Source organism: Lemur catta, chromosome 1 (genome assembly GCF_020740605.2).
Source record: "Lemur catta isolate mLemCat1 chromosome 1, mLemCat1.pri, whole genome shotgun sequence".
Taxonomy (NCBI): Eukaryota; Metazoa; Chordata; class Mammalia; order Primates; family Lemuridae; genus Lemur; species Lemur catta.
In genome coordinates this window covers 129,898,792-129,926,533 of record NC_059128.1, presented here as the reverse complement: position 1 = coordinate 129,926,533, position 27,742 = coordinate 129,898,792, and the positions used below count along the sequence as shown (strand labels likewise).

The following is a 27,742-nucleotide window of genomic DNA, read 5'->3' as shown; positions in this document are numbered from 1 at the left end:
GAACAGATATACTCAAAATCACCAAGATCCTCAATAACAGTTTATATTTTTTAATCAGAGAACTAGAGATAGATTTGGAGGGATGGAGAGGACTGAGATTCTTATCTGTAATGGTTGGTCTTAATCATGTGATAAATGAAATTCCTACTTCCATCCTCTCTTCAATGCCCTGCTGCATCAATCAACAGAGAACACCCTTATCTCCCCATTTTGACCTACTACTGAGAGCTGAAGGTAGGTCATGTGAATTTATTAATAAAAGCATAAAATATAAAGCAGCCAACAGTGTCCAAATTCTTTTCAGGCTTATGATACCTGATGTATATCACAGCCCTAAAGGAAATAGCATCACCTACCAGGTAGTCATTATCACTGAAGAAGTAACATAAGCATCCAGTAAGGAGTTAATAAGTGATAACAAGTACTTACAAGAACCTATGCCTAGCCATCCTATAATCTTCTGACAGGGAGGATAATGAAAGCAGGTTGTTCACACAAATTAATTCCTTGTGTAAGAATTAATATAAACGTCCAAAACATTTATGATCACAGTAAAGTGATTTCTGTGCAGGAAATCATAAAATTTGAATACATATTCAACAAAATGGAATAAGCTTCTAGTCCATGCCAGACCCTATCCAACTGGCTTACAATCTAAAAAAGGAATTGAAACCAGCAGATAGAGACCTAAATATATGATAGAAAAAGTGTCACAGAAATAATGTAAAGCACAAAGCAAGATGAAAGAAAGGTGAAGAACCTGGAGGGAGAGAAAAGAAGAATCAGGAAAAGCTTCTTGATAAATTTATAAACTGAGAACAGAATAAATAATGAACACTTTTGTTTCTATTTAAGTGAATAAAAAGTAAAGTTATAAAAACAGAAAAGAAGTCAAATGTAGAATCTAGGCTGGCTGAAATACAGACTACTTTCTGAAAGTTTGTAATAAGATATAACTACACTAAGACCTAAAATACTTGATGAGGTGTTTGTATTAATTCCAGAAACATCAGAGTCAAACACAGTGTTGCACCTATATTCTCAACCATTCAGGAGGCTGAGGCAGGAGGATTCCCTGAGCCCAAGAGTTCAAGGATATATACAGTGTGCTATAATTGTGCCTGTGAATAAGCACTGCACTCCAGCCTGGGCAATACAGTAAGACCCTGTCTCTAAAAATGAAGAAAGAAGGGAAGGGGACGAGGGGGAGGGGGAGGTGAGGGGGAAGCGGAAGGGAAGCAGGAAGGAAGAGAAAGAAGGGAAGGAAGGGAAGGAAGGAAAGGAAGAAACAGCAGAAAGCCAGAGTTTTAAGCAAGAAAATAATCCAATCAGAACTGCACTCTTTGAAAAGAATTAATCTATTGCCAATATGTAAAAATGGTATGGAAGGGAGAAAAGAAAAAAAATATAATAAGAAACTAACACCACACTGGTAACTAAATGGGTTATTTAGAAAGCAAATATTGAAATGCTGTTCAATTTTGTGCTGGCCAGAGGGTATGCTAAGAGGAGAAGTGACTCAAATTTACCTGTCATTGTTCAAGCTTCCATAATAAATTGTAAATCCTCTGAAAATAACAACTTCTACTTTGGGCAATTCTTTCAATATCCATGCTCTCAGCCTAAGTGCTCAATAAATGCCAAGATTAATCATGTATCTGCAATATGAATCCATAAAAAGTTATAGAAACACAGAGACCTTAAACAGCATCTGGTTCAATGATTTTCAGACTTTACTTTTAAATGCAGAAACCCTCTACAATGCTAACTACCCAGAGGGTAAACATACTTCTGATGCTAATACCAGAAGTCAGCATAGGCTTCACAGATTGAGGGCATAGTTCTCCAAGACTCCCCTCACTTCAAATATCATGCACAAGCAATAGGGATCCCAGGCCACCCCAGGCACTTCTGACTAATTGGCTACAAATTCAGGGGTTCCTACTAAACTCTCAGGTTCAATAATTCACTATTACTCACAGAACTCACGAAAGCACTATACTTATGATTATAGTTTATCATAAAGGACAAAAATCAGGACGAACCAATGAAGAGATATATAGTTGTCCCTCGGTATCCATGGAGGGTTCGTCCAAGGACTTTCCAAGGATACCAAAATCCAAGGATTTTCAAGTCCCTGATATAAAATGGCATTGTATTATTGGCATATGACATACGCACACCCTCCCATATTCTTTAAATCATCTCTAGATTACTTATAATACCTAATACAATGCAAATGCTATGTAAATAGCTGTTATGCTGTATTGTTTAGGGAATGATAACCAAAAAAAGTCTGTACATGTTCAGTACAGACACAATTTTTTTGTCAAATATTTTTTATGTTGGTTGAATCCGCAGATGTGGAACCCATGGATATGAAGGGCCAACTGTACAGAAATAGGTCTGGGAGGGTCCCAAACATGAAGCTTCTGTGTCCCCAGGAGGCATCAATGAAGGGCAGAAGGGGGAGCAGGAGTGACTCCATGACAGGCTGAATCTCCTGACACAGGCCTAAGTTTCGGTTTCCCCAAGACAGGTGGGCCTAAGTCACGAGTTCCCGGGACGGGTCCTCCTCTTCCTGCCCAATGACTCTGCAAAACAGCTGGAAAAGTATTGGGACGTGGAGCACCTTGGAGCCAACCAATCAGGAGACAACTCGATCAAGCCACCTTTGAAGGAGCAAATGAACTAAGGGGGGAGGGGGAATGGTGTGCACAGCGTATGTAACCTACTGAAAAGCATAAAAGCTTAGTTTTTACCCCAGGGCGGGGTCCTAGTTCGTAAAGAGACCACTGCGTTGGTGCTCTGGGACTTGGACCCTGGCTCGAGCCAGCCAATAAACTCCTTTGCCTTTTGCAGCCTTGGACTCTGCCACTCTGTTCCTGGGGCCGAACGGGGAACCGGTTCTAACATCATGATCCTGGCACATCGATGTATATCACCACAACATACATCACCAACCAGGAAGTTCAGGTGATCGTCAGCGTCCAGTGTTTTTATTGGGGTTTCATTATATATGCATGATTTATTAAATGATTGGCCAGACGGTGGAACTCAATCTCCAGGTCCCTTTCCCTCTCAGGAGGTCTCGTGATTCAAAGCTCAAATTTTTTGATCACGTGGTTAGTCTTTCTGGAGTGCCCAGTCCCCATAGTGAGTCATAATGTTAACATAAACTAAGGTGTTGTTCCAGGTGCCCACCATGAATAACAAAGATGCTCCTAGCATTCAGGAAATTCCAAGGATTTAGAGGCTCCCTCCCAGGAAACAAGAACAAAGATCAGTCAAATTATTTATTATTCAACACTCTTTATAAGAAAATTTTACCTTAAAAGAAATCCAATATATAATAGCATCTAAGTGGAAATGCTTTGATGAGGAATCCCAGAGCTCTGCCCCATAGGCCCTCAGCCTCTCTGAAGCCCAGGACTGAGTGAGTCATTCTGAACAATATCCCTCAGTCTAACATTTACCTCATCTTAGAAAAGGAAAGTTATTACTCTGATCTGGTAGTGCATTTTAATAATTAATTCATCATTCTTGCTGACTGGTAGCCAAGCAGCCTTTTTTTTTTTTAAATACCTAAGTACATTTTTTTAAGAACACATTGAAATCTTAAAACTTACCACCTTATTTAAAAATATAATAGCTAAGAATTGTGTTCCCAGCCAGTGTGGCACTGCTGTGGTTCTCTAATGCCAGCGCTGCCTCTAGCTCCCCAAACTCCAACAGAAGAAGGGGGATAACTAAGGAGTTCATACAAAAAAAAATGCCTGCACATCAACTGGTGGAAAAGTACCCAGGAAGCAACTGGCTACAAAAGCTACTTGCAAGAGTGCACTCTCTACTGGAGGGGTGAAGAAATCTCATCACCACAGGCCTGGTACCAAAAGACATCCAGCTAGCATGCTGCATACATGGAGAACGTGCTTAAGAATTCACCGTGATGGGAAATGTTTCATTCTCAAAAAAAAAAGTCTCTTCTTCCTGTTATTGGCAAGTTCTGAATGTTAGATATTTTTTCCCATGGGGTCAAAAAGTATCTAAGTATATGGCTGTGAGTGGAAACATAGGGGACAGAAGTCAGGTATTGATAGTTTTTCTATTTTAATTTGTGTGTGAATTTTTAATATAAGTGTGGGAGATGTAAAGCATTAATGCAAGTCAAAATGTTTCAGTGAACAAGTTTCAGCAGTTCAGCTTTATAACAATTATAAATAAACCTGTTAAATTTTTCTGGACAATGCCAGCATTTGGATATTTTCTTAAAACAAATACATTTCTTATTGATGGCAACTAAAAAAATTTTAAAAATAAGTAAATATAATAGCTAAGCATATTAAAAATTAACTTATTCAAAGTTAAAAGTTCACAGTTAACTGAAAATGACTGTGTCTGATCAAATATAAATTGCCTACGATCATAATTAAGTATGATCTTACAGTTCCTGAATTAATGACATACCCAAAATGTGTGGTATAGTCATAAGCAAATATTATGTTGAACACTCAGGAACTACCTTCTTCACTTTCCTACACATAAACAGGATCAGCATCTGACTCAAACTTGTATGAATAGATCAGATATGCAACTCATTTCAGAGCTCTAAAATTATTCACATCATTTATTGATGCTGCCTCAAAATCAGTGGCACAATTCTTCCCAGTTATAAAAGAAAAAATATTTTTAAATCGCGAGAATATAAGCTACTAGTAGCAATTGTAAATGGTTCTGTGAATAGCAAATGAAGTCAAAACTATTTATTTTCTAAGACAAAAACAGGGTTTGAGGGAAAGGGAAAAGCGACAAACAAAAATAACCCTGACTTGCTTTTAAAGAATTCAAAGCTTCCTAATGATCTCATTTTATGCTCAGATTACCCATACTCTAATACTTAAAAAGAAGAGATGAGAAATGTGCCCAGCAGTACCTATAAAAATCACACACAGAGCCCTCATTTGAATTTCAATAGTCTTCTCAATGGATTGGAGAACTTTTTCTGATAAGCGGCTACTTTTGATTTTCTCAAAATATCTTGATTGTCAAGGATTTGGAGAGGTGAAAAACGCTAACAGAATGACTGCTCATCATGTTCAGGCTGTAGGGAAAGGACTGTCATTCAGTCGTCTTGGAGATGTGACACTTTATCAAAAATGGCCAATGGAGAAAGCAAATCTGAAAGAAATTACCCTCTGTTTGCAATTAGGGAAAATCGATTTTTTGAAAATGTTTCATCTAATACCCCTGACCCTCCTGACAATTGGAAATTGTATCTGTAAAGAGCAATCTGAAGCTCTGCTAACCAGAAAGGGAAGTATGTGTCAAAAGAACAACATGAAGCATGTCAGAGAAGAGCACAAAATAGAAATGATAACCTAAAAGCATTAGAAAGAACAGCTTACAGGAGAGAGAAAATAGGAACAGAAAAAACAAAGAATACAATTTCTTAATCCAGTGGATATCAGACCTTTAACATACTTGTATTCTGAATTTACACATTTCTCTCCTAAGTATGTTTTGACAGTAACTGATTGTAGCCCTTAGAATCCAATAGTCACCACGTTTGTTTCTAACTTTATTACAAAAGGAGACAATCCATTGCTTACTACATGCCAGGTGCTGTGAGAAGTGCTTTACATGCATCATCTCCTTAAAACAACTCTAAAGGAGACTAATGAAGAGAAAGATGTGTCTGGCCAGAGGACCCACACCTGAAAAGCATAGTGGTATAATACCAATAAGGAAGGAAATATGCCTTTAGGAAAAAAGGGGAAAGTGAGGCTGAAAAGTTAAAAAAGAGCCAAATGCTAAAGAGGCCTAACATGTCATGCTGAGAAATTCAAATTACTGTGAAAGCTATAGATTTGTTGAAATATTTTAATCCAAGGAGCCATACGAGTACATCTATATTTTTAAAATATCATATCAGCCACCTGGAAAATGAATGAGGACAGACTGGAGGCAGGGAAGAACAGCTAAAGGCTACTGTATTAATCTAAGAAAGCAGTGATATAAACCTGCCTAGCCATTGCAATGAGAATAGAAAGGATGGGAGGCATGAATGGAGGGATGAATGGATGGATTCAAGAGCTATTAGAAGATCATGCAGTCTATAGCAACACTGGAATCCTTAAAGGCACATTCAGTGTGTCTGGCACACAGTATATACTTGTTGCTTAGAATGTAGAGAATTACAACTACAGAAGTCAAGAATGACTCCCAGGTTCTTGACCTGTGTGACTAAGTAAATTGAGGTATCAATTATCAAAACTGAGGAAAAGCATAATTGAGGAGAAAAGTTTCAATATGGTTTTGAACACACTGAATTTGAGATATCTGAAGCATATTCAACTCCAACAAAGAGTTAGAATGTCATGTGTTTTCACAAGGAATCCTCATAGCAATCCCAAGAGGTAGATATTTTTATCCCCATTTACAGAGTTGGAAAATGAACTCAAAGAGATTCTGTACCCACCCAACTATATATTTTGCCCATTTACTAATAGTAAATGGGGCAGGTGTATTTTAAACTCAAAGCCCAAGGTCTTTCCATCACATACTTCAGGAAAATAATATGACACCAACATTTAAGATTAATCTGGCTATGATTTATGATACTGACTAGACTAAACAAAACAGACTAAAAACACATCCAAGTCTGTAGGATGTGGACTGGTCCAAAGTAGTCTGACTGGGAATGCAAATGTTCTATTACAAAAACAAAGTCATGATGATTTAGCACAGGAAGAATAATTCAAAAATGCCACTTGGGTTTCAAGTCAAAATAACTAGAACTCTGTAATATTACCAAATAATGAATGAAGAACCAGACTGGGAATGATAAGTTTGGTTTTCTGGTAGATGGATATTTTTAGGTGATAACAGAACACCAAATAGAGATACATTACTGATGATCTAGAAGAATGTCAATAATTCATTATTCAATAAATACTTATTGAGTGCTTACTATGTACCAGTACCTAAGGTACCAAAGATAAAAATGAAAAGTTCTCATCCTTATGGTGTTTACATTCCACACAAAAGACAATCAATTAATGTCAGGTAGTTAAGTGCTATAAAGAAAAATAAAATGGAACAAAGAAACAAAGTGGGGGGTAAAGATGGATTATTTTTTACAAAAAGTAATTAGGGAAAGCCTCTCTTAAAAAATGACTTTTGAACGGAGTGCAGAATGGTGTGACATCTAGACCTTCAAATAGTTGGGGGAGAGTATCCCAGGCAAAGAAAACAGCAAAATACAGCTAAAGAAGCAGGAATGAGCTTGGGGTGTTCAGATTCAAGAAGCACAGAATGCGAGAGAGAGAGAGAGAGAGAGAGAGAGAGAGAGAGAGAGAGAGAGAGTGTGAGTGAGTTTGGAGATCATAATCATATTAGAGACATAAGGGGCCAGATTGTGAGCCACAATAAATACTGGCATTTCCCTTTAAGTAGGATGGGAAGCTACTGGAAAGTTCTGAGAAGGTAAGTGACATTAACATTTTTAAAAGATCACTGGCCTTCTTAAGTGAGAACTGATTATAGGGGCAAGAGTAGCAGCAAAGAAGACTACTAGAAGGCTCTTGCCATAGTCCACGAAAGAGATAACAATGACTGAAGTAAGATAATAGTGGTGAGATGGAAAGAAGTGATGAGATTCTTGATATATTTTTAAAGTAGAGCCAAAAGATCTTGCTGATAGAATGGATATAAAATGTGAAGGAATAAGAAGAATCATTGATGAGTCCTAGACATTAGAGCTGAGTTCCTGTAAATATTAATGGTGCCATGTACTGAGATGGGCAAGGATGTAGGAATGAGCAGGTTTGGGGAAAGAACTAAAAACTGAGTTTTTGACATGTTTGTTTTTAAACTCTAAGCAGAATACAGGTGGAGATGCTGAGTAGATGAATATCTAAGTCTGGAGCTCAGGCCACAGGCTGAGACTAAGAACATACGTTTAGAAGTCACCAGAATACTCATGTTATTTAAAGCTGAGAAGTTAGACGAGGTTCTCTTTTAAATCTTGCTTTATAAATAAAAAGCACGGAAATTTTTCTAAGTGCTTTAAAAACATGAACTCAACCCTCTTAACAACCCTCTGGGTTAAGAACTATTATTAACCCTACATCCCATACTAAAGATAAGGAAACTAAATCACAGAGTATGTAAGCAACTAGCCCAAAATCACAGGGCTGGTAAGCAGCAAATCTGGGATTTGAATTCAAGCAGTGTGGCTCCAGAGTCTGAATTCTTAGTACGAAGTTAAGTTGCCTCCTAAGAAGACTCCAGGGGAAAAAATGTCTAAGCAGAAGAGATTCCAGAACTGAGGCCCAGGGCACTCAATGTTTTGAAGTTGCAAAAAGGAGAAGCAAAAGACTAGAGAGCTAAGAAGAAAATCAGAAAATATTTGGTGTCCTGGAATCCCACAAATAAAAGTGCTGTGTATCAAAGAGGCACTAGGGACTATGAAATAACTTGAAGGAGTGAGTTACCTTTATAATTCAAGAGCAGAATTTAGAAGAAATACAAGGTACAAAACGAGATTCATTTATTCCAGTGAATATTTACTGAATGTTCATTAGTACCAGGCACTGGTCTACATCCTAGGGACACAGTAGTAAACAAATCAAAAAAAAATTCCTGTCCTCACGGAGCTCACATTCTAGTAACATGTTTAGGCATTTCTTCAAGGGAAAAGCTATCACCAGCATTTTGCTTCTTTATAAGAAATGCTGTATTACATAAATCAGGCAGTGAATTTGATTCGTTTTCAGTGTATGAACATAGCTAAAGACAATTTTGAAGAAGTGCAAATATATACAAATGTTAAGTGATTAATAATAACAAATGAGTTAGTGAGAGTACTTTAATGTCACTGATATACTAATTAATGGACAAGGTAAAAAAGAAAATTGTTAAGTGTACTCTACATACTGTGTTCTATATGCCATAACTAGTAAAAAATTTAACATGGGCACCTATTGGACACTGTTCAAAGATTTACTGGGAATCTCTGAAGGGTTTTCCTAGCTAGATTAACCTTTCCTGATATTGTGATACACGGATTGTGAGGACAGAATTGATCCAAATACTAAAACCTAACTTTAAAAAATAAGCTTTTCTGGAGCAAAACAATGTCTCTACATTTAAGAAGCTTACTACTGTCTGGCAGGCTCAACTGACACATTCTCAACAAACATTTATTAAGCACCTACAATGTTGCAGCCACTAATTAAGGAGCAAAAAACAGGATATAACTATCTTAAATGCTAAATAAGTCAGTGAAGACAAAAAATACTAAAATAATTTGTAGGAGTTCGTAAAAGGGTGGAAATTACAGTGAACTAGAGCCACTGGGAGCTACTTTATCCCCCCAGGGAACAGTTAGCACTGTCCAGAGATTTTTAAAATCATGACTGGGGGATGGGTGCCAGTGGCACCTATCTAATGAGTAAAGTCCAGGGATGAGGCTAAACACCCTACATTGTAGAGGCAGACCCCCATAACAAAGACATTTTATCTGTCCAAACTGTCAATAATGTTGCTGCTGAGCAACCCTTGGCTACAGTGAACAGAAAATGATTCTGGTATAACAAGCTGGATTCTGAGCTGGCTTTAAAACATTAGGATATGTTGAAAGATAGATGAAATAATAGAAGCAAAAGCACAAAGGCAAGAAGGAGCCTATGTTTGAACTGGGTGGTGTAGGTACTAGGAACAGGTTTGACATTAAGAAATTTATCTGAATCCAGTGCAAATATGTGTTCAAAAAGTCACTAAGATATAAAGGTGACTGGGTAGTTGGTATTTAGATTATACAGGACCATGAAAACTAGACAAACATGCTGGAAACAGAAGAAGCAAGTATTAAGTTGTTTTATGTTAAGCATTTGCCCTAGAGATTGATGTAATCGGTTGTAAAACTTCCTGATAGTAGTAACCAGGTGTTGTTCATCACTGATTCTCTTATGTCACTAAGCACTGTGTCCTGTAAATAGTGTGTGCTAAGTGCTTATTAAATTAAATGTAATTTTCCAATTCATTATCTATCAAGTATTATTGGTGACCTCCAAAGTTCCATGCACTGCTAAGATTCAGGACATTCATTTAAAACCGGAACAAAAATGCTAGCCTCTAGTAAGTGCCTACAATATAAAAGCACTGCACTGGGCCCTCTACACTTATTATTTCATTTAATCACAGGACAGAATGAGGTGCTTTCCCCTCTTTAAAGATGAGGACACTGGAACTTCAAGAATCTAATTTGCCTAGGATTTCACTGTGAGCTAGGAAGTGGCGTAGATAGGACTGAACCCTTTTCTAGTCTTAACCTAAACCTCCAAGCTTCAGTGACATGCTGTAAGGAAGAGTTAAAAAAGCAAAATTCAACACCTACCTTTCATAATTGAAATACATGAAGAAGTATAAGGTAACTTCATACGGTTGTCTTTATATCCCCTTACTAGAGTAATCATTAAATTCTGCCTTAGGAGATCTGGATATGGTATTCGACTCGCCTTCATTCCGCACTTCTGTGCCAACTAGTTCCCAAGTACATTCAAATTACCCCAAAATTCTCTTCCCGGAAACTGAAATTCCAGTAATTATTATCCTCAGGTCAGAAAAATAAATAAATAAACAAAAAACTAACCTGTTGGATTGGTATGACCAGTACCTAATAACAACAGAAATTTAGCATTTCAAACGCCTTTCCAGATTCAAGGTCCTCTTCCACACTTCTCCAAGTGCAAAGACCTAACCTAAGAAAGGCATCCCAAGTCTCAGGTCCTCAATAGGGTTTCAGCCGTTGCCAGGTATTTCATCTTCATCCCTCCCAACATTTTTGTAAACTCTGCCTTTAACCAGAGCTCTTCTCCAGCTACCGCGTTAAGGGATTTTAAGATCCTAAGGAACCTTACCTAAAACATTCTTCCAGCTCCAAACGCGTAACATTTGTCTAGGGAAACACTTTTGTTAGTGCGGTTTATAATCCTACTCTAGCCTACATAGGCTTCAGCCCTTCGCTGTTCTTCCAGAAGCACAGTCCCAGCACCAGATGCTACACCAGCTGCTCCTCCGAGGCCCTTTACACGAACCCCTTAAGCAGTTCTTTGGAAACCCACAGTCCAGCTCAAGGGCCCTTTCACATGCTGAGTCCCTTTTCTTTCAAAGAGGATGCGCCAAGCCCTCAACCTTCTCCCAGCTCTTAAGGAAGGAGCCCCGGGAAAGGGGAAGAGCTTGGCCCTGGCCCGGGGGCCCAGGACGTACGCAGAGACGGGCAGAGGGGCTCGCAGTCCGGTGGGGAATGGGCAGGGAGCGGCAAAAACACTTACCAACATCCTGGTCGAAGGGATTGGTGGCAAAGAGAGGCATCTCCACTGCGTGCGAGGTGTCCGCAGGGACTCCCCCTCGACACCACGGGACTCAGGGTGCGACGTAAGAAGGAAGACTCCTCAGGCAAAAACAGCAACAGAGACTGACTCCACAGGGTCCGTGACGGCTCCTCCTCTCACCCACCCCCAGCAACCGCGGCGGCGGCGGCGGCAACAGCAAAGGAGCCGCGAAGGCCCCCGCGCGGAGCATGTCGGGAATCTGGGCGACCTCGGCGCTGCCTACTCCGAACTTGCCCCGAACCTTCCCTGCCGGTAAAGCCCCAGCCAAGGAGTCCCCTCTGCCTGACTCTTCTTTTGATTAGTCACACGTGAGAATGGAATTAGTGCCTGTGTTTTCTGCCTTTCCCTTGGCCAGGAGTCTCCGGAGGACGGGGTCCTCCTGGCGTGCCGAAGTCGACTAAGGACCCCAGGAGTGAATCAGGGTCGGGGAGAAAGAAAGCGGGTTGAGTGTGGGTCGAGCCAAGCCCCTTTTTACCTCTCGCTGGGTGGGTTGTTATAACTTGCAGTTCCCTCTGGAAGGGGACGGAAACTCCCTTGGGTCGCCTTCTAAGTAAAAAGGCTGTGAGTACAATTTGCTGTCTGAGGTGACAAGAAACTTGCTTGGATGGAGTCATGTGAGCTGAAGGGATTAGCTCGAATCCCTAGAGAGGGGAGTGTCGGGCGCGCGGCTCCTTCGGCGAGGCTGAGGTAACCCTGGCGCTTTCCCGGGCGCTTCGGAATCTCTGGGGACGGCGCTTCTGCTAGGGCGTTGGCACCCACTGACTAACCGTGCAGTCACTGAGCAGATGCGAGGATGAGAAAACGCGTCTTTCACAGCCCAACGTAGCCTCCCTAAACTGAGCCCAGAAGGAAAACTGAAACTTGGGGCTAGACGTTGATCAGTGATTTCTAGCAACTTAAAGTGCTGTTTGAATTATTTTATTTATTTCTAAGTTTATTTAACGAATACAAATTATTCTCTGTCATGTAGAAATTTTAAGGAGCATCTACTAGAGATTTTCGTCCCACTTGGAACAAACTTACTAAACTCATCTTGCTCGTAAATTGAGGTTATGTAAATTCTACCCAAATTACAGCACTTCCAAATGTAGCATGGAAACAAATATCGATGTGTCAGCAGGACTAGCATCATAGTATACAATAAATGCCTTACAAAAATGCATTAAAAATGTCCCACTTCTGAAAGGAAAATATGCAAATTAAGTAGCAGTTAGATAATGTTTTTGTCATTCAGACAAAGATTAAAAATCAGGGATGTGGGGAATCTGACACTCATTGTTGGATGACGTAGACATTAAAACAGTATAATCTTCCTTAGGGGACTATTTGGAAGTATGTAACAAGCTTTTGAGAACGCGAATACTTTTGGACCCAGCAATTCCATTTTGGGGGACTTATTCTAAAAACATTCTTTAAAAACATGAGCAAAGATATACATGGCAACGTTATTTATAATATCAGTGCATCAAATGTCCAACAAGATATTGGACAAATTGCTTCACCTCTTGGTATCTCAGTTTCCTCTTCTGTAAGAAACAGGAATAACAATAGGGTTGTGAGGACCAAACAAAGGACCAAGGACCAAGCAAAACCCCTACACCAGTGCCTGGCATATAGTAACCACTAAATAAGTGTAAGTAATCATTATCATTAGTATTGACCAAATAAATCATAGTATACGATGTACAAACTATATAGCCATTGTAGGTGGACAATATCTATATTGACATAGATCTATATTTACATAAGTTTTTAGAAGGAGGTTACAAAACCCTGTAAAATTACAAATACCCACAATTTTAAAAGTCTGAAAGAAATACATGAGAATAATACGACATGATTATCTCTGAATGGTAAGATTCTGGATATTTTTGTTCTTTATGCATTTTATGGTTTCCGAATATTTTAATGATGAGCATGTATTTCTTTAAACAGGAAAAAGGTTAAAACACAACAATGTAAAAAAATGTGGTATGTTAGTACCACCAGGTTCTTAATATTTTGAGGGGCCTATACCAAAAGCTTGCTTGTGTTTCGTTATGACAAGCATAAAATTCTTCCAAAACATCACTATTGATGCGGAAAGCAGAGCATTCTGTCTCAAAAACCTCTTGATTGCTGGGCTGACAGAATCAGGTGATGACTTGTCCACCTCAAGTTCCTAAGCAGTGTCTTGGACACATTATAATAACCGCCCTGTATCAGAGCCAGATATCTATGAAAATGCATTTGGATATGCTTTGTGCTCCAGACAGAATTATTCTGTTGCCAGCAATAAGCTAGTGAACAAACTGTTCAAGCCTTCATTATCGATATGTGTGCATTGAGAGTAACACATATTGGTATGATAGCGATACCCATGTATTCTGACCTAGAAGGGTGACTGTAGCTTCAAATTGAGGAAGAGGTCTCGATAATTAATATTCTATATAAATAAGTATTTTTGAATTATGAACTTTTGAATATTGTTTTATTTAACATAAAAGCCAAATATAAAAAGCAAATTAATTTATATTTTGAGGTTAGCTTCCCTTATTATCCCTTTAAAACATTAACACTCTACAGGAGTTTCACTTCTAGTATTTCCATAGTTTTTAAAACATTTTAAAGAATATCAATTTCACATTAAAATACTTCTGTAATATGTGTTTAATAAATTCTGTGGTTAATTTTAAAATGGTATACCCCTTTATTCTCAGCTGGTTTTGAAAATTCTTCTACATTGAAAACAAAGATACCGACATACACATAGAGTTACCCCAGGAAAAGATCTATCATTTTAAGGTTCAGGGAACGGAATAGCTCAAAAAGGTTACTGAAGTTTAATAATTCCAACCCAAGTAGGAACTATTGCTATTTCTCAAATTTAGCCCTTCCTCTCCAGCCTTATTGTCACTACTTTAGTTCACACTCTCATCATCTCTTAGACAAGTTCTTACATTCACCTCCTGCTGTGTTTTCTGCTTTCTTACTGCTAAGGACTCAATTTTATCCCCCAAAATTCATATGTTGAAACCTTTACCCCTAATATGATGGTATTTGGAGATGGGGCCTTTGGGAGATAATTAGATTTAGATGAGGCCATGAGGCTGGGGCCCTGGCGATGAGATTAGTGCCCTTTTAAGATGGACACCAGATTGCTTGTTCTCTCTCCCTCTCTCTGCTGTGTGAGGTCACAGTGAGAAGGCAGGTGTCTACAAGCCAGTAAGAGAACCTTCACCAGAACCCAACCATGCTAGTACCCTGATCTCAGACTTCTTCCAACCTCCAGAACTGTGAGAAAATTAATTTCTGTTGTTTAGGTCACTCACTCTATGGTATTTTGTTATGGCAGCCCAAGCTGACTAATATACCTACGATCTCCGAATCATTCTCCATGCTACTGCCAGAATGATTTTTCTAACACATAAATCTGATTGTATCATTCCCTTAAAATTCTTATATTGTTCTTCAGTCACTCAGTCATTCGGTAAATTTGTATTAACTCCTTACATGTGCCAAGTACCTTTCTAGATGCTGAAAAAATATGAATAAAAGCTTTATGTGGTTTAACCTTTTTTGGAGTACAGCCTATGGTGAGAACAGTTGTTAAATAAATTAATTACACTATTATAGGTGTTCAGAGTAGTCTCCTACCTTCAAGGTTAAACCTAATTAGTATTATCTCCTTAATGAACTGGCCCCTCCGTACCTCATCTCTTCACAGTTTTTTCTTCATATCCTCTACTTTAGTCTTTCTGCACTACTGGCAGTTGTCCAGATGCCACCATACTTTTTATATGTTCAAGCAAGAAATTCTTTCTGCTTTTTCTGCTTTTATTCTGTTTAGATCCTAGCCGTTCTCTAAACCTCCACTTAGATTTCACTTATTAAAAGCCTTTCCTGACTCAGTACCTGACCAATAATAGACATGTAATAAATATTTGTTAATTAATTGGTTAATTGGCCACCTCTATCATAACACTTAATGGTATCATATTTGTTCCAGATATCTCTTACTATGTAAAAACCACCCAAAATTTAGCATGTTAGGGCAACAGCAATCACTTCTTTTGCTTACAGACAGAAATTTGGTCAGAGCTCCGCAGGGACAGCTTGCCACTCTTCCACACAGTGTCAGCAGGAGTGACTCAGAGGCTGGGATGACTCTACAGCTAGGGCTGCAATCATTGGAAAATTTGCTCAGTTTTATGTCTGGCAATTGATGCTAGCGGTTGGCTGGGCCATTGGGATTATGGGCCAGAGCAACTACATGGGACCTCCTGTGTGTCTGCTTGGTTCCTCCCAGCATACGAGATGGGCATGAGACTGAGCATTCCCGGGGTCAGAAAGAGGAAAATGCCAGTTTCTTAAGATCTGGGCTAGGAAATGGGCGTAGTGTTATTTCAGTCATATTCTACTGGACAGGCAGACACAGCATCTGCCCTCAAGGGGAGAGGAAATAAAATTTACCTCTTGATGGAAGGAGTGTCATGGAATTTGGGGGTCATACTTAAAAGCTACCACAATGTTGTAACTTTTTACTTATTTGTGTAAGCATTAGTCTGTAAATCATTTATTTTTATATTTCTGGGCTCTTCACAGTAGGTGCTTCATAAATGTTTGTTAAATACAGTAAAGAAATAGAATATGTTATGATTAAAATGGCAAACTTCCATTACTGGCCATGAGAGAGTAATAGGATCCAGACTTATCTTTTCACCGTAAGCAAATAGAACACTGGGCAAAATATATGGAACAGTTGATTTCACACTTGAGACAACAGGCAGCACTGGACTGTGATTCCAAGGAGAAAAGAAACATATGAAGTGAGCCATGTGATTGCAACAACTTTCTGCCTGTAATCAGCTTTTGGACTGTGGACAAGGAGGGGGAACCCGAAAAGCACCAAAAGGTCTTATTGTAATGAAGAGAGAAAGGCCAGAGTTTAGGGAGACCAAGAGACTAGGATTTGGAAGACAGAATATTAGTAGTTCACACAAGGCCAAGAGTGCTTGTTCTCATCAGACAGGAGGAAAAACCTTCATATTTCAGAGAACAGTAGGGAAAAACAAATACTTTCTCTCTATACTCACACCGAACACAGAACTGTTCTGTGACCAGATATGTGGGGGGTTTCCACACCAAGAAATTCTTCAATTCTCTGTGGACACCAACTGGGTGTCCTACAATTTAACTCAGTTCTGACACTCTGTGGGGCTAGCATCAGACCCCACAAATGAAGGGCTCGCTCCCACAATACTTCCCCCATTTCAAGCAACAATCACAAGTCCAGGCTGTCAGCTGTGCTTTTGACTGTAAATTGGAGATGCCCATAACCCTCTTCTTGGATTTAATCATTTGCTAGAATGGCTCACAGAATTCAGGGAAATGCTTTACTTGCATTTCCTTGTTTATTTGCATTTCCTTGTTTATTATAAAGGATGCAACTCAGGAACAGCCAAGTGGAAGAGATGTGTAGGACAAAGTATGGGATAAGGGATGTGGAGCTCCCATGCTGTAGTGAATTCTTACAATTTTATGTTGTGTGGGCATCCATTTTGAATGTAAATTGAACTTTCTATATCAAAGGCAGGGCTTAGTCACCCTTGACACACTTTCCAGTTCTCTGCCTCCTCCCAACTCCCCAATGTGGCTGATCCAGATATCTGCCTTAAACAGCCACCTCCTGTATGGGACGGCTAAATACAACCTACATGACTTGCCCCACTAACCTTGACACCTTGCACGAACTGTGTGGATATGTTGCAATGACTACCTCTTAGTCACAGTGTGACTCCACTGAACTTGTGCCTACTTGCTCTAAACCCACCAATTAGAACTCTCTATGGGAAACCTACATGGATAATGCCTGGACCCCCAAAAGGCCTCATCCCACAGGTCCCTTGCTCTGTCACTGCCTCTTTTGCTCTCCACCCACTGTTTGACCGCTGTCCCAGACAGCTTCCCATTTCCCGTGAGCCCTCTGAGGCATGCTGCTCTCTTCTCTCCAGGATCTGTAAGTAACAGACTGAACTGTGGCATGAGGAAGCAGAGCCTCTGTTATTTAGTGTGTTTTCTTCAGTTGCCTCCTCTGGGTCTCACCTGACCAACACACCCTAACCTAGCTTCTTTCCTGATCTGGGCCCTCCTAGAGAGTAGCTATCTTGGTAGAAGTAAACTGGATGCAAATCAGACAAGAGCTACGAGGGTGTCTGCCAGTATAAACACGTTTCCTGTGAGAGGGACACCTGGTCATGAATTAGACAATTATGCATTAGTCTGCCAGGAAAAAGATGTAATGTGTGAAAGGTGCATTGTAAACATCCAGCACCAAATCCCTAATGCCCAGTCAGGGCAGGGCTAGAGTTTATAGCCACTGTCACGAGAGAGAAATCAAAACCAAATGGGAAAAAAACCAAAAACCACAGTACATGTTCTCTCCAGGTGTGCCACCCTCCCAACACCTCTACATGTACAGCACCCCAGAAAGCTCTCCAAACCCTGCCCTTTGGTTTTTCACGGAGGCTTCATTATGTAGGCACAGTTGATTAAATCATTGCCCATTGGTGATCAACTCAGGCTTCAGCCCTTATCACCCTGAAGGTCGAGGGGGAGGGCTGAAAGTTCCAACCCTCTAATCACATGGTTGTTTCATCTGACCAGTAGCCCCCGTCCTAAGGTTATTCAGGAGTGAGTTCCCAGCCACCAATCATCTCATGAGCTACAGAAAGACACACCACTTCAGAAAGTCCAAGGATTTTAGGAACACTGTGCTAGGAAAGCTCGAGAATGTTTCTAGGAACATAAAAACATCTAGCACCCAACAAGATAAAATATGTAATGTCTGACAACCAATAAAAAATCACCAGACTACCTACAAGAAATCCATTTAAAACATGTATTAGAGTATAAAAGATATACTATGCTAATACTAATCAAAAGAAAGCTGGAGTTGCTATATTAATGTCAAAGTAAATTTCAGAGAAATGAATATCTCTGGGTATACAGAATGTCATTTTATGAGAAGAGTGTCAAATAATCAAGAGGATATAGGAATCCTATACATTTTTGCATATAACAACAGGCCTTCAAAGTACATGAAACAAAAACTGATGGAACTTCCAGGAAAAATAGACAATGCTACAATTATAGGTGGAAATTTTAACTCCCCTGTCTCGACAGGACAAATAGAAATTCAGTACTGTAGAAGACTTGAACAGTACTGTCAACCAACTTGATTGAATTAAAGTTGATAGAACACTACATCCAATGAAAGCCAAGTACACATTCTTTTCAAGTGTACACAAGATTAAGATAAGTTCTATTCTGAGAATAGGATTTTACTTACAAAGTCTAGACCTTCAACTGTTAGCCTAGAACCGAAGTTGTATGATTGAGTCTGTTCTAAAGGAGATTCCACATAAGCTAGAGGACCTTCACTGTGCCTCAGTTTTAACATCAATAAAATGTCAAGGAGATTGGGTTAAATAAATTCTGATATTCCTTCCAAATGACAATGCTCAATTTATCATTTTCTAGATTAATGCCTCTGTTTAGAGGGTTCTCACTCTTCACATTTCAGTTCTCATTCTCTTTCTCTGTGTTTGCTCTTAATTGTGCTTCCACTGCTCACTTCTGCTACATTTTACAAGTACTGTCCTGAATCCACTAGCTTTATTCCTTGTGTTCATTCCTGTTATGATACCTACAAATAGAAAAACTGGGTAAGTTTTTAAATTGCTTTTTCTTTTAGGTTGATGGCACCACCTCTCACTAGGGATATCATGGCTCTTATTCTGTTGAAATAAACACACCATGCCTTGTCAAATTCTATTAATAGCATGATATGCAAAGAACATACACATTGCAGATCACTAACATCTTTAGCACTGTCACTAACACTATTATAAATACAAATCACTAACACTACCTGATTTCAAGATTTGTTGTAAAGCTATGGTAATCAAGACAATATGGTACTGGCATAAAGATAGACAAATCAATGGAACAGAATAGACATAGAAATATGTTTGTATTTATGTAGACAACTGATTTTTGATAAAGATACAAAGGCAATTCAGCAGAGAAAGGATAGGTTTTCAACAAATGGTGCTGTAACACTTGGATATCCATAAGCAAAAGTATGAACCTCATTCCATACCCCATATTACATACAAAAATTAACTCAAAATGGATCATAGACCTAAATGTAGAACCTCAGACTATTAAATTTCCAGAAGAAAACAGGACAAAAACCTTTGTGACCTTGGGTTAGGCAATGATTTCCTAGCTATAACACTGAAAACACAATCCTTCAAAGAAAAAAATTGATAAACAGAACTTCATCAAAATTAAGAATGTCTGCTCTTTGAAAGACATTTAAAAAATGAAAGCAACCCATAAAGTAGGAGAAAATATTTGCAAATCATATATCTGATAAAGGACTTGTATCTAGCATATATACATATAGTACCCCCAAAACTTAATAATAAGAAAGCAATTGATCCACTAAAAAAAAAAATGGGCAATAGATTTGAAAAGGTACTATAGCAAAGAGAACATACAGTTGACAAATAAGCACATGAAAAAAAGCTGCTGGGCTTCTAATTAGTGATTAGGGAAATGAAAATTAAAACAACAATGAGATAATATATCTATTAGAATAGCTAAAATTTCAAAGACTGACCATACCAAGTATTGGCCAAGATGTGGAGCATTTGAAGCTCTCATCCACAGCTGGTGAATGTAAAATAGTTCAACCACTTTAGAAAAACAGTTTGGCAGTTTCTTTAAAAGTTAGACACATACACCTACCATGATTTGCTTGACTTCTCAAAACATCATGTTATTTTCCCAGTCTAAGGATTAGCTTAGTCATTCTGCATCTAAGTATTTACCTAAGAGAAATGAAAGGATATCTTTATACAAATACTTGTCCACAAATGTTCATAGTTACTTAATTTGTAACTTGAAAAAAAGACAATAAACTATTAATACACACCCCCACGTGGATGAATCTCTTACTCAAGACCAGCTAGATAATTTGTGGGCCCAGTGCAAAACGAAAACATAGGAACACGTAAATTAATAAGAATATCAAAACAATGACAGCAGAGCATTCAAGCAAGCATAGAGCCATTCTAAGCACAGGACTCACTCTGTGGGACGACACAGGTCACATGCCCATGAAGCTGGACCAACTCAAAGTAATTATCCTGAGTGAATGCAGAAACAAAAAGAGTACACAGTGTATTATTCTATTTATATAAAGTTCTTGAAAATGCAGACTGCTCTGAAGTGATAGGAAGCAGATCGGGGTTGCCTGGGGATGAGGTAGGGATTACAAAAGGACATGAGGACACTTTTTGAGGTGTTGGAAGTGTTCACTGCCTTCCTTGACTGTAGTGAAGGTTTCACAGAGGACACAGTTGTCAAAATGTATTAAACGATACACTTTAAACACGTGCAGCTTACTGTGTGTCATTTATATCTCCACAAAGCTGTTGACAATTACAAAACATTAATGGGCCTTTGAGAAGGATTTTTCAAAATATAGTTCATGATCTCTGCTATGCATTTCTTCTTCATAGACAAAACATACACAAGTGTAAGGTAAATAAAAGAAGAAAACTATATATAACTGAATGCTAAAATCAATGACACGTTATCGGTATGAACTTTTGGAGCTAGAGAAGAATAAGAATACAATATGAGTTGAAGTGATCAGAGAAAGACACTTAAAAGAATTGGTATTGAATGCAGCCCGAAAGAGTGAATGAGATTTATACAAGCAAGAAAGAAGGAAACATAAGAGTTTGGGGAGAGCGAACAGAATGAAGATTTGGATTAAAGTCTATGCAGGTCAGTTTATGGACAAGGAAAAGACCTGCCTAGCTGGATCAGAGGCTTTTTCTAAAACAATTGTTTTTTTTTTTGCTTAGAGACAGTCTTGCTCTGTCACCCAGACTGGAGTGCAGTGGCCCGATCATAGCTCACTGTAGCCTCGAACTCCTGGACTCAAGCATGGATCAGAGAATTTTGACGGCAGTTATTAGGAGACTAGTTCCATGGGTACCCCGGGGCTCAGGTTATATTAATAATAAAGCGCTATGAATGTGTTTATCCTAAAGGCAAAAGCTAATCCTTAGACTGTGAAAATAATGTGATGCTTTGAGGAGTCAAACAAAATTATTCATAAAATGCTATTCCAAGCTTTCTTTGCTCTCAGAACACCTTACTCTCTCGGAAAGGCTACCTACCTCAAGTTTCTTTTCCCTACTTGTCTCTTTTTTCATTATTCCTGTCTGAGAAAGAAGTTTCTTTTTGAAACCTAATGTCGCCATATGTATTCTTAATCCCTAACCCAACACACTATTAGAGGAATCTTGCTTCATAAAATAGCCTATCTCAAATAGGTAATCAATCGAGACCCTCTTTTATTGGTGCCTTCAGCAAACAAACAACAACAAATAAAAAAACTCCTTTTGATTCTCTTGTTATCTCAAGATATCTCCTTCTCCTAATACCTCTAAGATTCCGTTAATCTGTACAACTCTTCCTCAGACTTGTTTGTTCTTTCTGCCTCTATGTCCACGATCAGCCTTTAGCCTGCAACACCCTCTTGCCATGTGCCCGTTGGAATCACACTCATTCTTCAAGTCTTCAAAAGTGATTTCTTGCAAGAGTCATTTTCCGATTCTCCAAACAAGTTACATTTTCTGACAGCTCTCTAACTCCCAGAGCACTTTGTAATTCTCTTTTCAAATTTATTTTATTCTGTATTCGGTAATAGAACATGGGCTTTGGAGTCAGGCAGACTTTCACAATCATTGCTTATTAGCTTACAACCTTGGGCAAGTTTCTTAGCCTCTCCGGACTGCAATGAACTCATCCGTAAAATGAATGTGGATAATGACACCTACCTGAAAAGATTGTTGTGCAGATTAAATCAACTGCAGTGCGTGGCACATGAGGGGTGGTATGTTACTAACATATCTTGGAATATATTAATTTGCATGATTTTCTTATCTACTATATAACACTGTTAGCTTCTTGAAAACAGGATCCATTTTTCTTTCATATTGGTATCAACTATTTGTACATAGTACATAGTAAATTATTCACTTTTAAAGGGACAGTTTTACAAATCTGTCGACATGTTATTTATTCCTAGGGCATTTAAAAGGTATTTATTCCTAGAGGATTTTTTTTCAAAATTTTATTATATTGAACTTTGTAGAGAGCATAATCATTGTGAAAATGAGGTACATCTTATGTCAGATTCAATGTTTTAAAGGAATAATTGGAAGGGGAACCATTAACTGCAAAGTACAAACCCATTTTGCCATGATGTTTGGGTTTTATGTTAGACATGTCAATAATATTGTAAATTTTACACTTTAAAGCATTATTGGTGGCATTTAAAAATCAACTCTACTAATTTATACACAAAGAAATGCACCCATTTTATGTGTTCAGTATGATGAGTTTTGACAAATGTATATACCTGTGTAACCACCACAATCAACCTGGTGGACGTTTACATCATCCCAAAAGGATTCCTATGTTTATTTATAGTTTATTCTCCCCAAAGACATCCCCAGCCCTAGACAACAGCTTTTCTGTTTTCTGTCACTATAGATTAGATTTCCCTTTTCTAAAGTTTCATACAAAAGTAATCATGCAATATGTACTATTTTGTGTCTAGCTTCTTTTGCTCAGCATAAAGTTTATGAGATTCACTCATGTTGCATGTACAGTGGTTTGTTCCTTTTTATTGCTAAGTAATATTCCATTGTATGACTATACTATAATTTATTTATCCATTGATGTGTTGATGGACACATAGGTTATTATTGAAGTTACTATGACTAAAGATGCTATGAACATTTGTTCTTAAGTCTTTGTGTGGACATGTTTTTATTTTGGTTAAATACCAAGAATGAAATTGCTGGGTCACGTGGAAAGTAAGTATATGTTGATCATTTTAAGAAATTGCCAAATTGTTTTCCAAAGCAGTATTCTCTTTAGCCCTGTATGGAGCCAATTGCTCCACAGCCTTGCCAACATGTTAAAATATTAGCCACTTGAATGGTTGTGTAGTGATACCTCATTGTGGGTTTAATATGCATTTCCCAAATGACAAATAAGATTAAGCACCTTTGCATGTGCTATTGGCCATTTCTATATCTTCTTTTTTAAAGTGTCTATTCAAATCCTTTGCTCTTTTAAAAAAATCTGATTTTTTGAGTTGCAAGCATTCAGTTTTTGTTCTGGATACAAATTCCTTGTCAGATACATGTATTGTGAATATTTTCACTTCTTTAATGTTGCCTTTGAAAGAGCAGACATTGTACATTTTGATGAAGTTCAATTTGTCTTTTTTCCTTTTTTTTATTATTAATGATTTTTCTTTTGTATCTAAGAAATCTTGCCTTTCCAAGATCACAAAGATTCTGCTATATTTTCTTGCAAGTTGTATACTTTTAGCTTTATATTATGATGCATTTCAAGGTAATATTTGTTTATGGTATAAGGTAAGGGGTGAGATTCATTTTTTTATATGGGTATCCAGTTGTTTTACTTATTGAAAAGATTATACTTTCCACATTAAATTACCTTAGTATCTTAGTGGGAAATCAATTGAACATATACATTTGGATCTACATCTGGATTTTATCCTGTTTCATTGGCATATATGTTTCTCTTCATGCCTACTACACTGTATTGAAAACTGTCAATTTATAGTAAGTCTTGAAATCAGGTATGTATGTGCTCCAACTTTGTTCTTCCTATGCATTTCTGTATACATTCTATAGTTAGCTTGTCAAATTAAAAAGAATTCTGCTGGGATTTGGAGAGAACTGACATTTTAACAATATTGAGTCTTCCAATTCATGAATATGGAATAGCTATTTATTTAGGTGTTTCGTGTCTCTCAGCAGAGATTTATATTAATAGTTTTCAGTGTATATGTCTTGCAAAGGTTTTGTTAAATTTATCCCTCTATAGTTTATGTTTTTGGATGCTGATGAAATTCCACTTTCTAATTTACTTCTTCCTTTCCAATTTACTTGTTTTTTGAAGGTAGTGTTTTATGTTTATATTTAAATTTAATTTACATTGGAAAATGTAAAAGGCAAATATAAGACTGTATGTGCAATATTATCTATAGGACATTTCTTGCCTATAGTTGTGGGCTCCTCCATTCCCCTCCTTTTTTTTTTAATTTTTAATTTTTTTAATTTCAGAGTACTACAGGGGTACAAACGCTTTGGTTACATAAATTGCCTTTGCGCCACCTGACAAGCGTGCCCATCCCTCAAAGAGCACGCACTGCATCGGTTAGGTGTGGATTTACCCACCCCCTCCCACCTGCCCGACACTCTATGTGCCCGTAAGTGTTGACCAATTAGTACCAATTTAATGGTGAGTACATGTGGTGCTTGTTTTTCCATTCTTGTGATACCTAACTTAGAAGAATGGGTTTCAGCTATATCCAGAATAATACAAAATCAATGTACACAAATCAGTAGCATTCATATACACTAACAACAGTCAAACTGAGAACCAAATCAAAGACTCAATACCTTTCACAATAGCAACAAAGAAAAAAAAATACCTAGGAATATATTTAACCTCTACAACGAGAACTACGAAACACCGAGAAAGGAAATAGCAGAGGATGGAAAACCATACCATGCTCATGGGTCAGCAGAATTAACATTGTTAAAATGTCTATACTACCAAAGTGATCTACAGATTCAATGCAATCCCTATTAAAATACCAACATCATTTTTCACAGACCTAGAAAAAATAATTATATGCTTTGTATGGAACCAGAGAAGACTTTGTATAGCTAAAGCAACCTTAAGCAAAAAGAACAAATTGGGAGGTGTCAATTTACCAGACTTCAAGCTATACTGTAAGCTTATCATAACCAAAACAGCATAGTACTGGCAGAAGAACAGAGACATAGTCCAATGGAGCAGAACTGAGAACCCAAACATAAAACCATCCTCATATAGCTATCTGATCTTTGACAAAGCAGACAAAAACATACACTGGGGAAAAGAATCCCTATTCAATAAATGGTGCTGGGAAAATTGGATAACCACATGTAGAAGACTGAAATAGGATCTACACCTCTCACCTCTTACAAAAATCAACTCATGGTGGATAACAGACTTAAACCTAAGGCATTAAACCATAAGAATTCTAGAAGAAAATGTTGGAAAACTCCTATAGACATCAGCCTAGGCAAAGAATTTATGAAGAAGACCCCAAAGGCAATCACAGCAACAACAAAAATAAATAAATGGGACCTGATCAAATTAAAAAGCTTCTGCACAGCCAAAGAAACTATCACTAGAGCGAATAGACAACCAACAGAATGGAAGAAAATATTTGCATGCTATACATCCGATAAAGGGCTGATAACTAGAATCTATATAGAACTCAGGAAAATCAGCAAGAAAAAGATCAAACAACCCCATTAAAAAGCAGGCAAAGGACATGGACAGAAACATTTCAAAACAAGATAGACTAATGGCCAAGAAACATGAAAAAATTGTCGACATCTCTAATCATCAGGGAAATGAAAATGAAAACCACAATGAGATATCACTTAACTCCAGTGAGAACGGCTTTTATCAAAAAGTCCCAAAACAACAAATATTGGTGTGGATTCGGAGAGGTAGGAACACTCATACACTGCTGGTGGACTGCAAACTAGTGCAACCCCTGTGGAAAGTCATAGGGAGATACCTCAAAGAACTAAAAGTAGAACTACAATTTGATACAGCAATCCCACTACTGGGTATTTACCCAAAGGAAAAAAAGACATTCTATAAAAAAGGCATCTGCACTCGAATGTTTATAGCAGAACGATTCACAATTGCAAAGATGTGGAAGCAACCCAAGTGCGCATCAATACATGAGTGGATTAATAAAATATGGTATATGTACATCATGAAGTACTACCCAGCCATAAGAAAAATGATGAACTACCTATTGTATTATCCTGGACGGAGCTGGAGCCCATTCTTCCTTTCCAATGTCAATGCCTTTTCATCAGGGTTCATGTTTTCCTCAAATTTGAACCATTTTGGGCCATTATTTCTTCACCAGGCATGCCTCGGACTCCCCCTGGCCCATACCCCTTTTCCTATTGGAATGTTTTCCTTTAAGTTTTCTAAGTTTCCCAGAGCAAGCCGGTAGTGCTACCTGGGGGAGGTGCCCAGAGCTGGGACCTGCGTAGACCGGTCCTCCTTTCTCCCAAGTGGTGTGCTCTCTGCCCCTCTACCTTGCACGCGTGGGGTTGACTCGGTACCCTGAGGAGCTCCGGGCTGGCTTCTAAGCGGTCGTCTGGCGGTCCTCCCCTGCCCGTGGCCAGGCTCGAATTCCCGCAGAGCAGCCTAACAGGCAGATTGCTTCCGCGGGCCTGCACCGGATTAAGGGAGATCGGAGTCTCCGGAACAGCCGTACGTAACACCCTGATTTGGGGAGCCCAACGTGGTCTGTACGCGACATCACTTAAATTTTACAATGGCTCTGTAGGTTCTTTTTATTATTATTATCGCCACCAAGGAAACTGAGGCATAGAGAGGTTAAGCTGCCCCAGTTCGGACAGCTATTAAAAAGGGTGGAGTCAGGACTTTAGGGGTTGAATTTCAGTACTATGACTCCAGAGCTGCCTCCTTATCTGCGCGCTTTAAGGGGACAGAGGAAAGAGCTGATAGGAGGAAGGACGGGTATTGAAAGCAGGAGAGAAAAGGAAAGCGTTACGGGGAGCGGAGAACAGTAGGATGCTACTATCTCACCTAGCTCCGTGACTCGGCTGCCCACGTCTGCACTAACTTTTCTCTTTTCCTGTCTTGTCATGTGCTGTTCTCTCCAACGTCCCTAGGACATCCAACGTTCTGCACTGAATTGAAATCAGTGACCTTAGGACACTGGCTCCGGTGGAACCCACGAACGTGGGACAGTCTCACTGTATTCCCCTTCTACCTGCCGACTGGCCAGTAAAATGAGAAGAGAGCGAGTGGGTGGTTGTTCCCCAGAAACTTGGCAATGCGTGTTTGGGGGCAGATCTCGCTGCCTGCACACGGGGGGGCTGCCTTGCCAAAGGCCGGGAGGGGCAGGACCCCGCCAAGTCCAGGTGCGCTCCGCCTGTCCGGGCTAAACGCACCAGCGAGGAGCAGTCGCCAGGACGCAAAACGCGTGGGGCGTCCCTCCAGGACGTTTCCCCGGAGAGCGAATCGGACGGATTTTCCCCGCGAGCGGAAACCACAGCGCCGCCTGGAAATCGCACCGGGGGGCAGGCGGGACCCGGGGCCCCAGGGCCGGAGCCGGGCGGACGGGC

General features: G+C 39.0%; 1 protein-coding gene across 2 annotated transcripts in view; it reads right to left on the bottom strand.

Moving 5' to 3' along the window:
* The window catches only part of STAM (signal transducing adaptor molecule), a 61,615-nt gene extending 41,060 nt beyond the window's left edge, over positions 1–20,555 (bottom strand). Inside the window, exon 1 of one of the 2 annotated variants that reach the window (XM_045534213.1) lies at positions 20,536–20,555. Coding sequence is in view for 1 of the 2 variants with exons in the window: in XM_045534204.1 (XP_045390160.1) it covers positions 11,337–11,376 (40 nt within the window). In the remaining variant the exon portion in view is untranslated. Of the gene's footprint in view, positions 1–11,336; positions 11,565–20,535 lie in introns of those variants that run through there. The other variant, XM_045534204.1, reaches the window with a different exon arrangement.
* Positions 20,556–27,742: the final 7,187 nt, after the last annotated feature.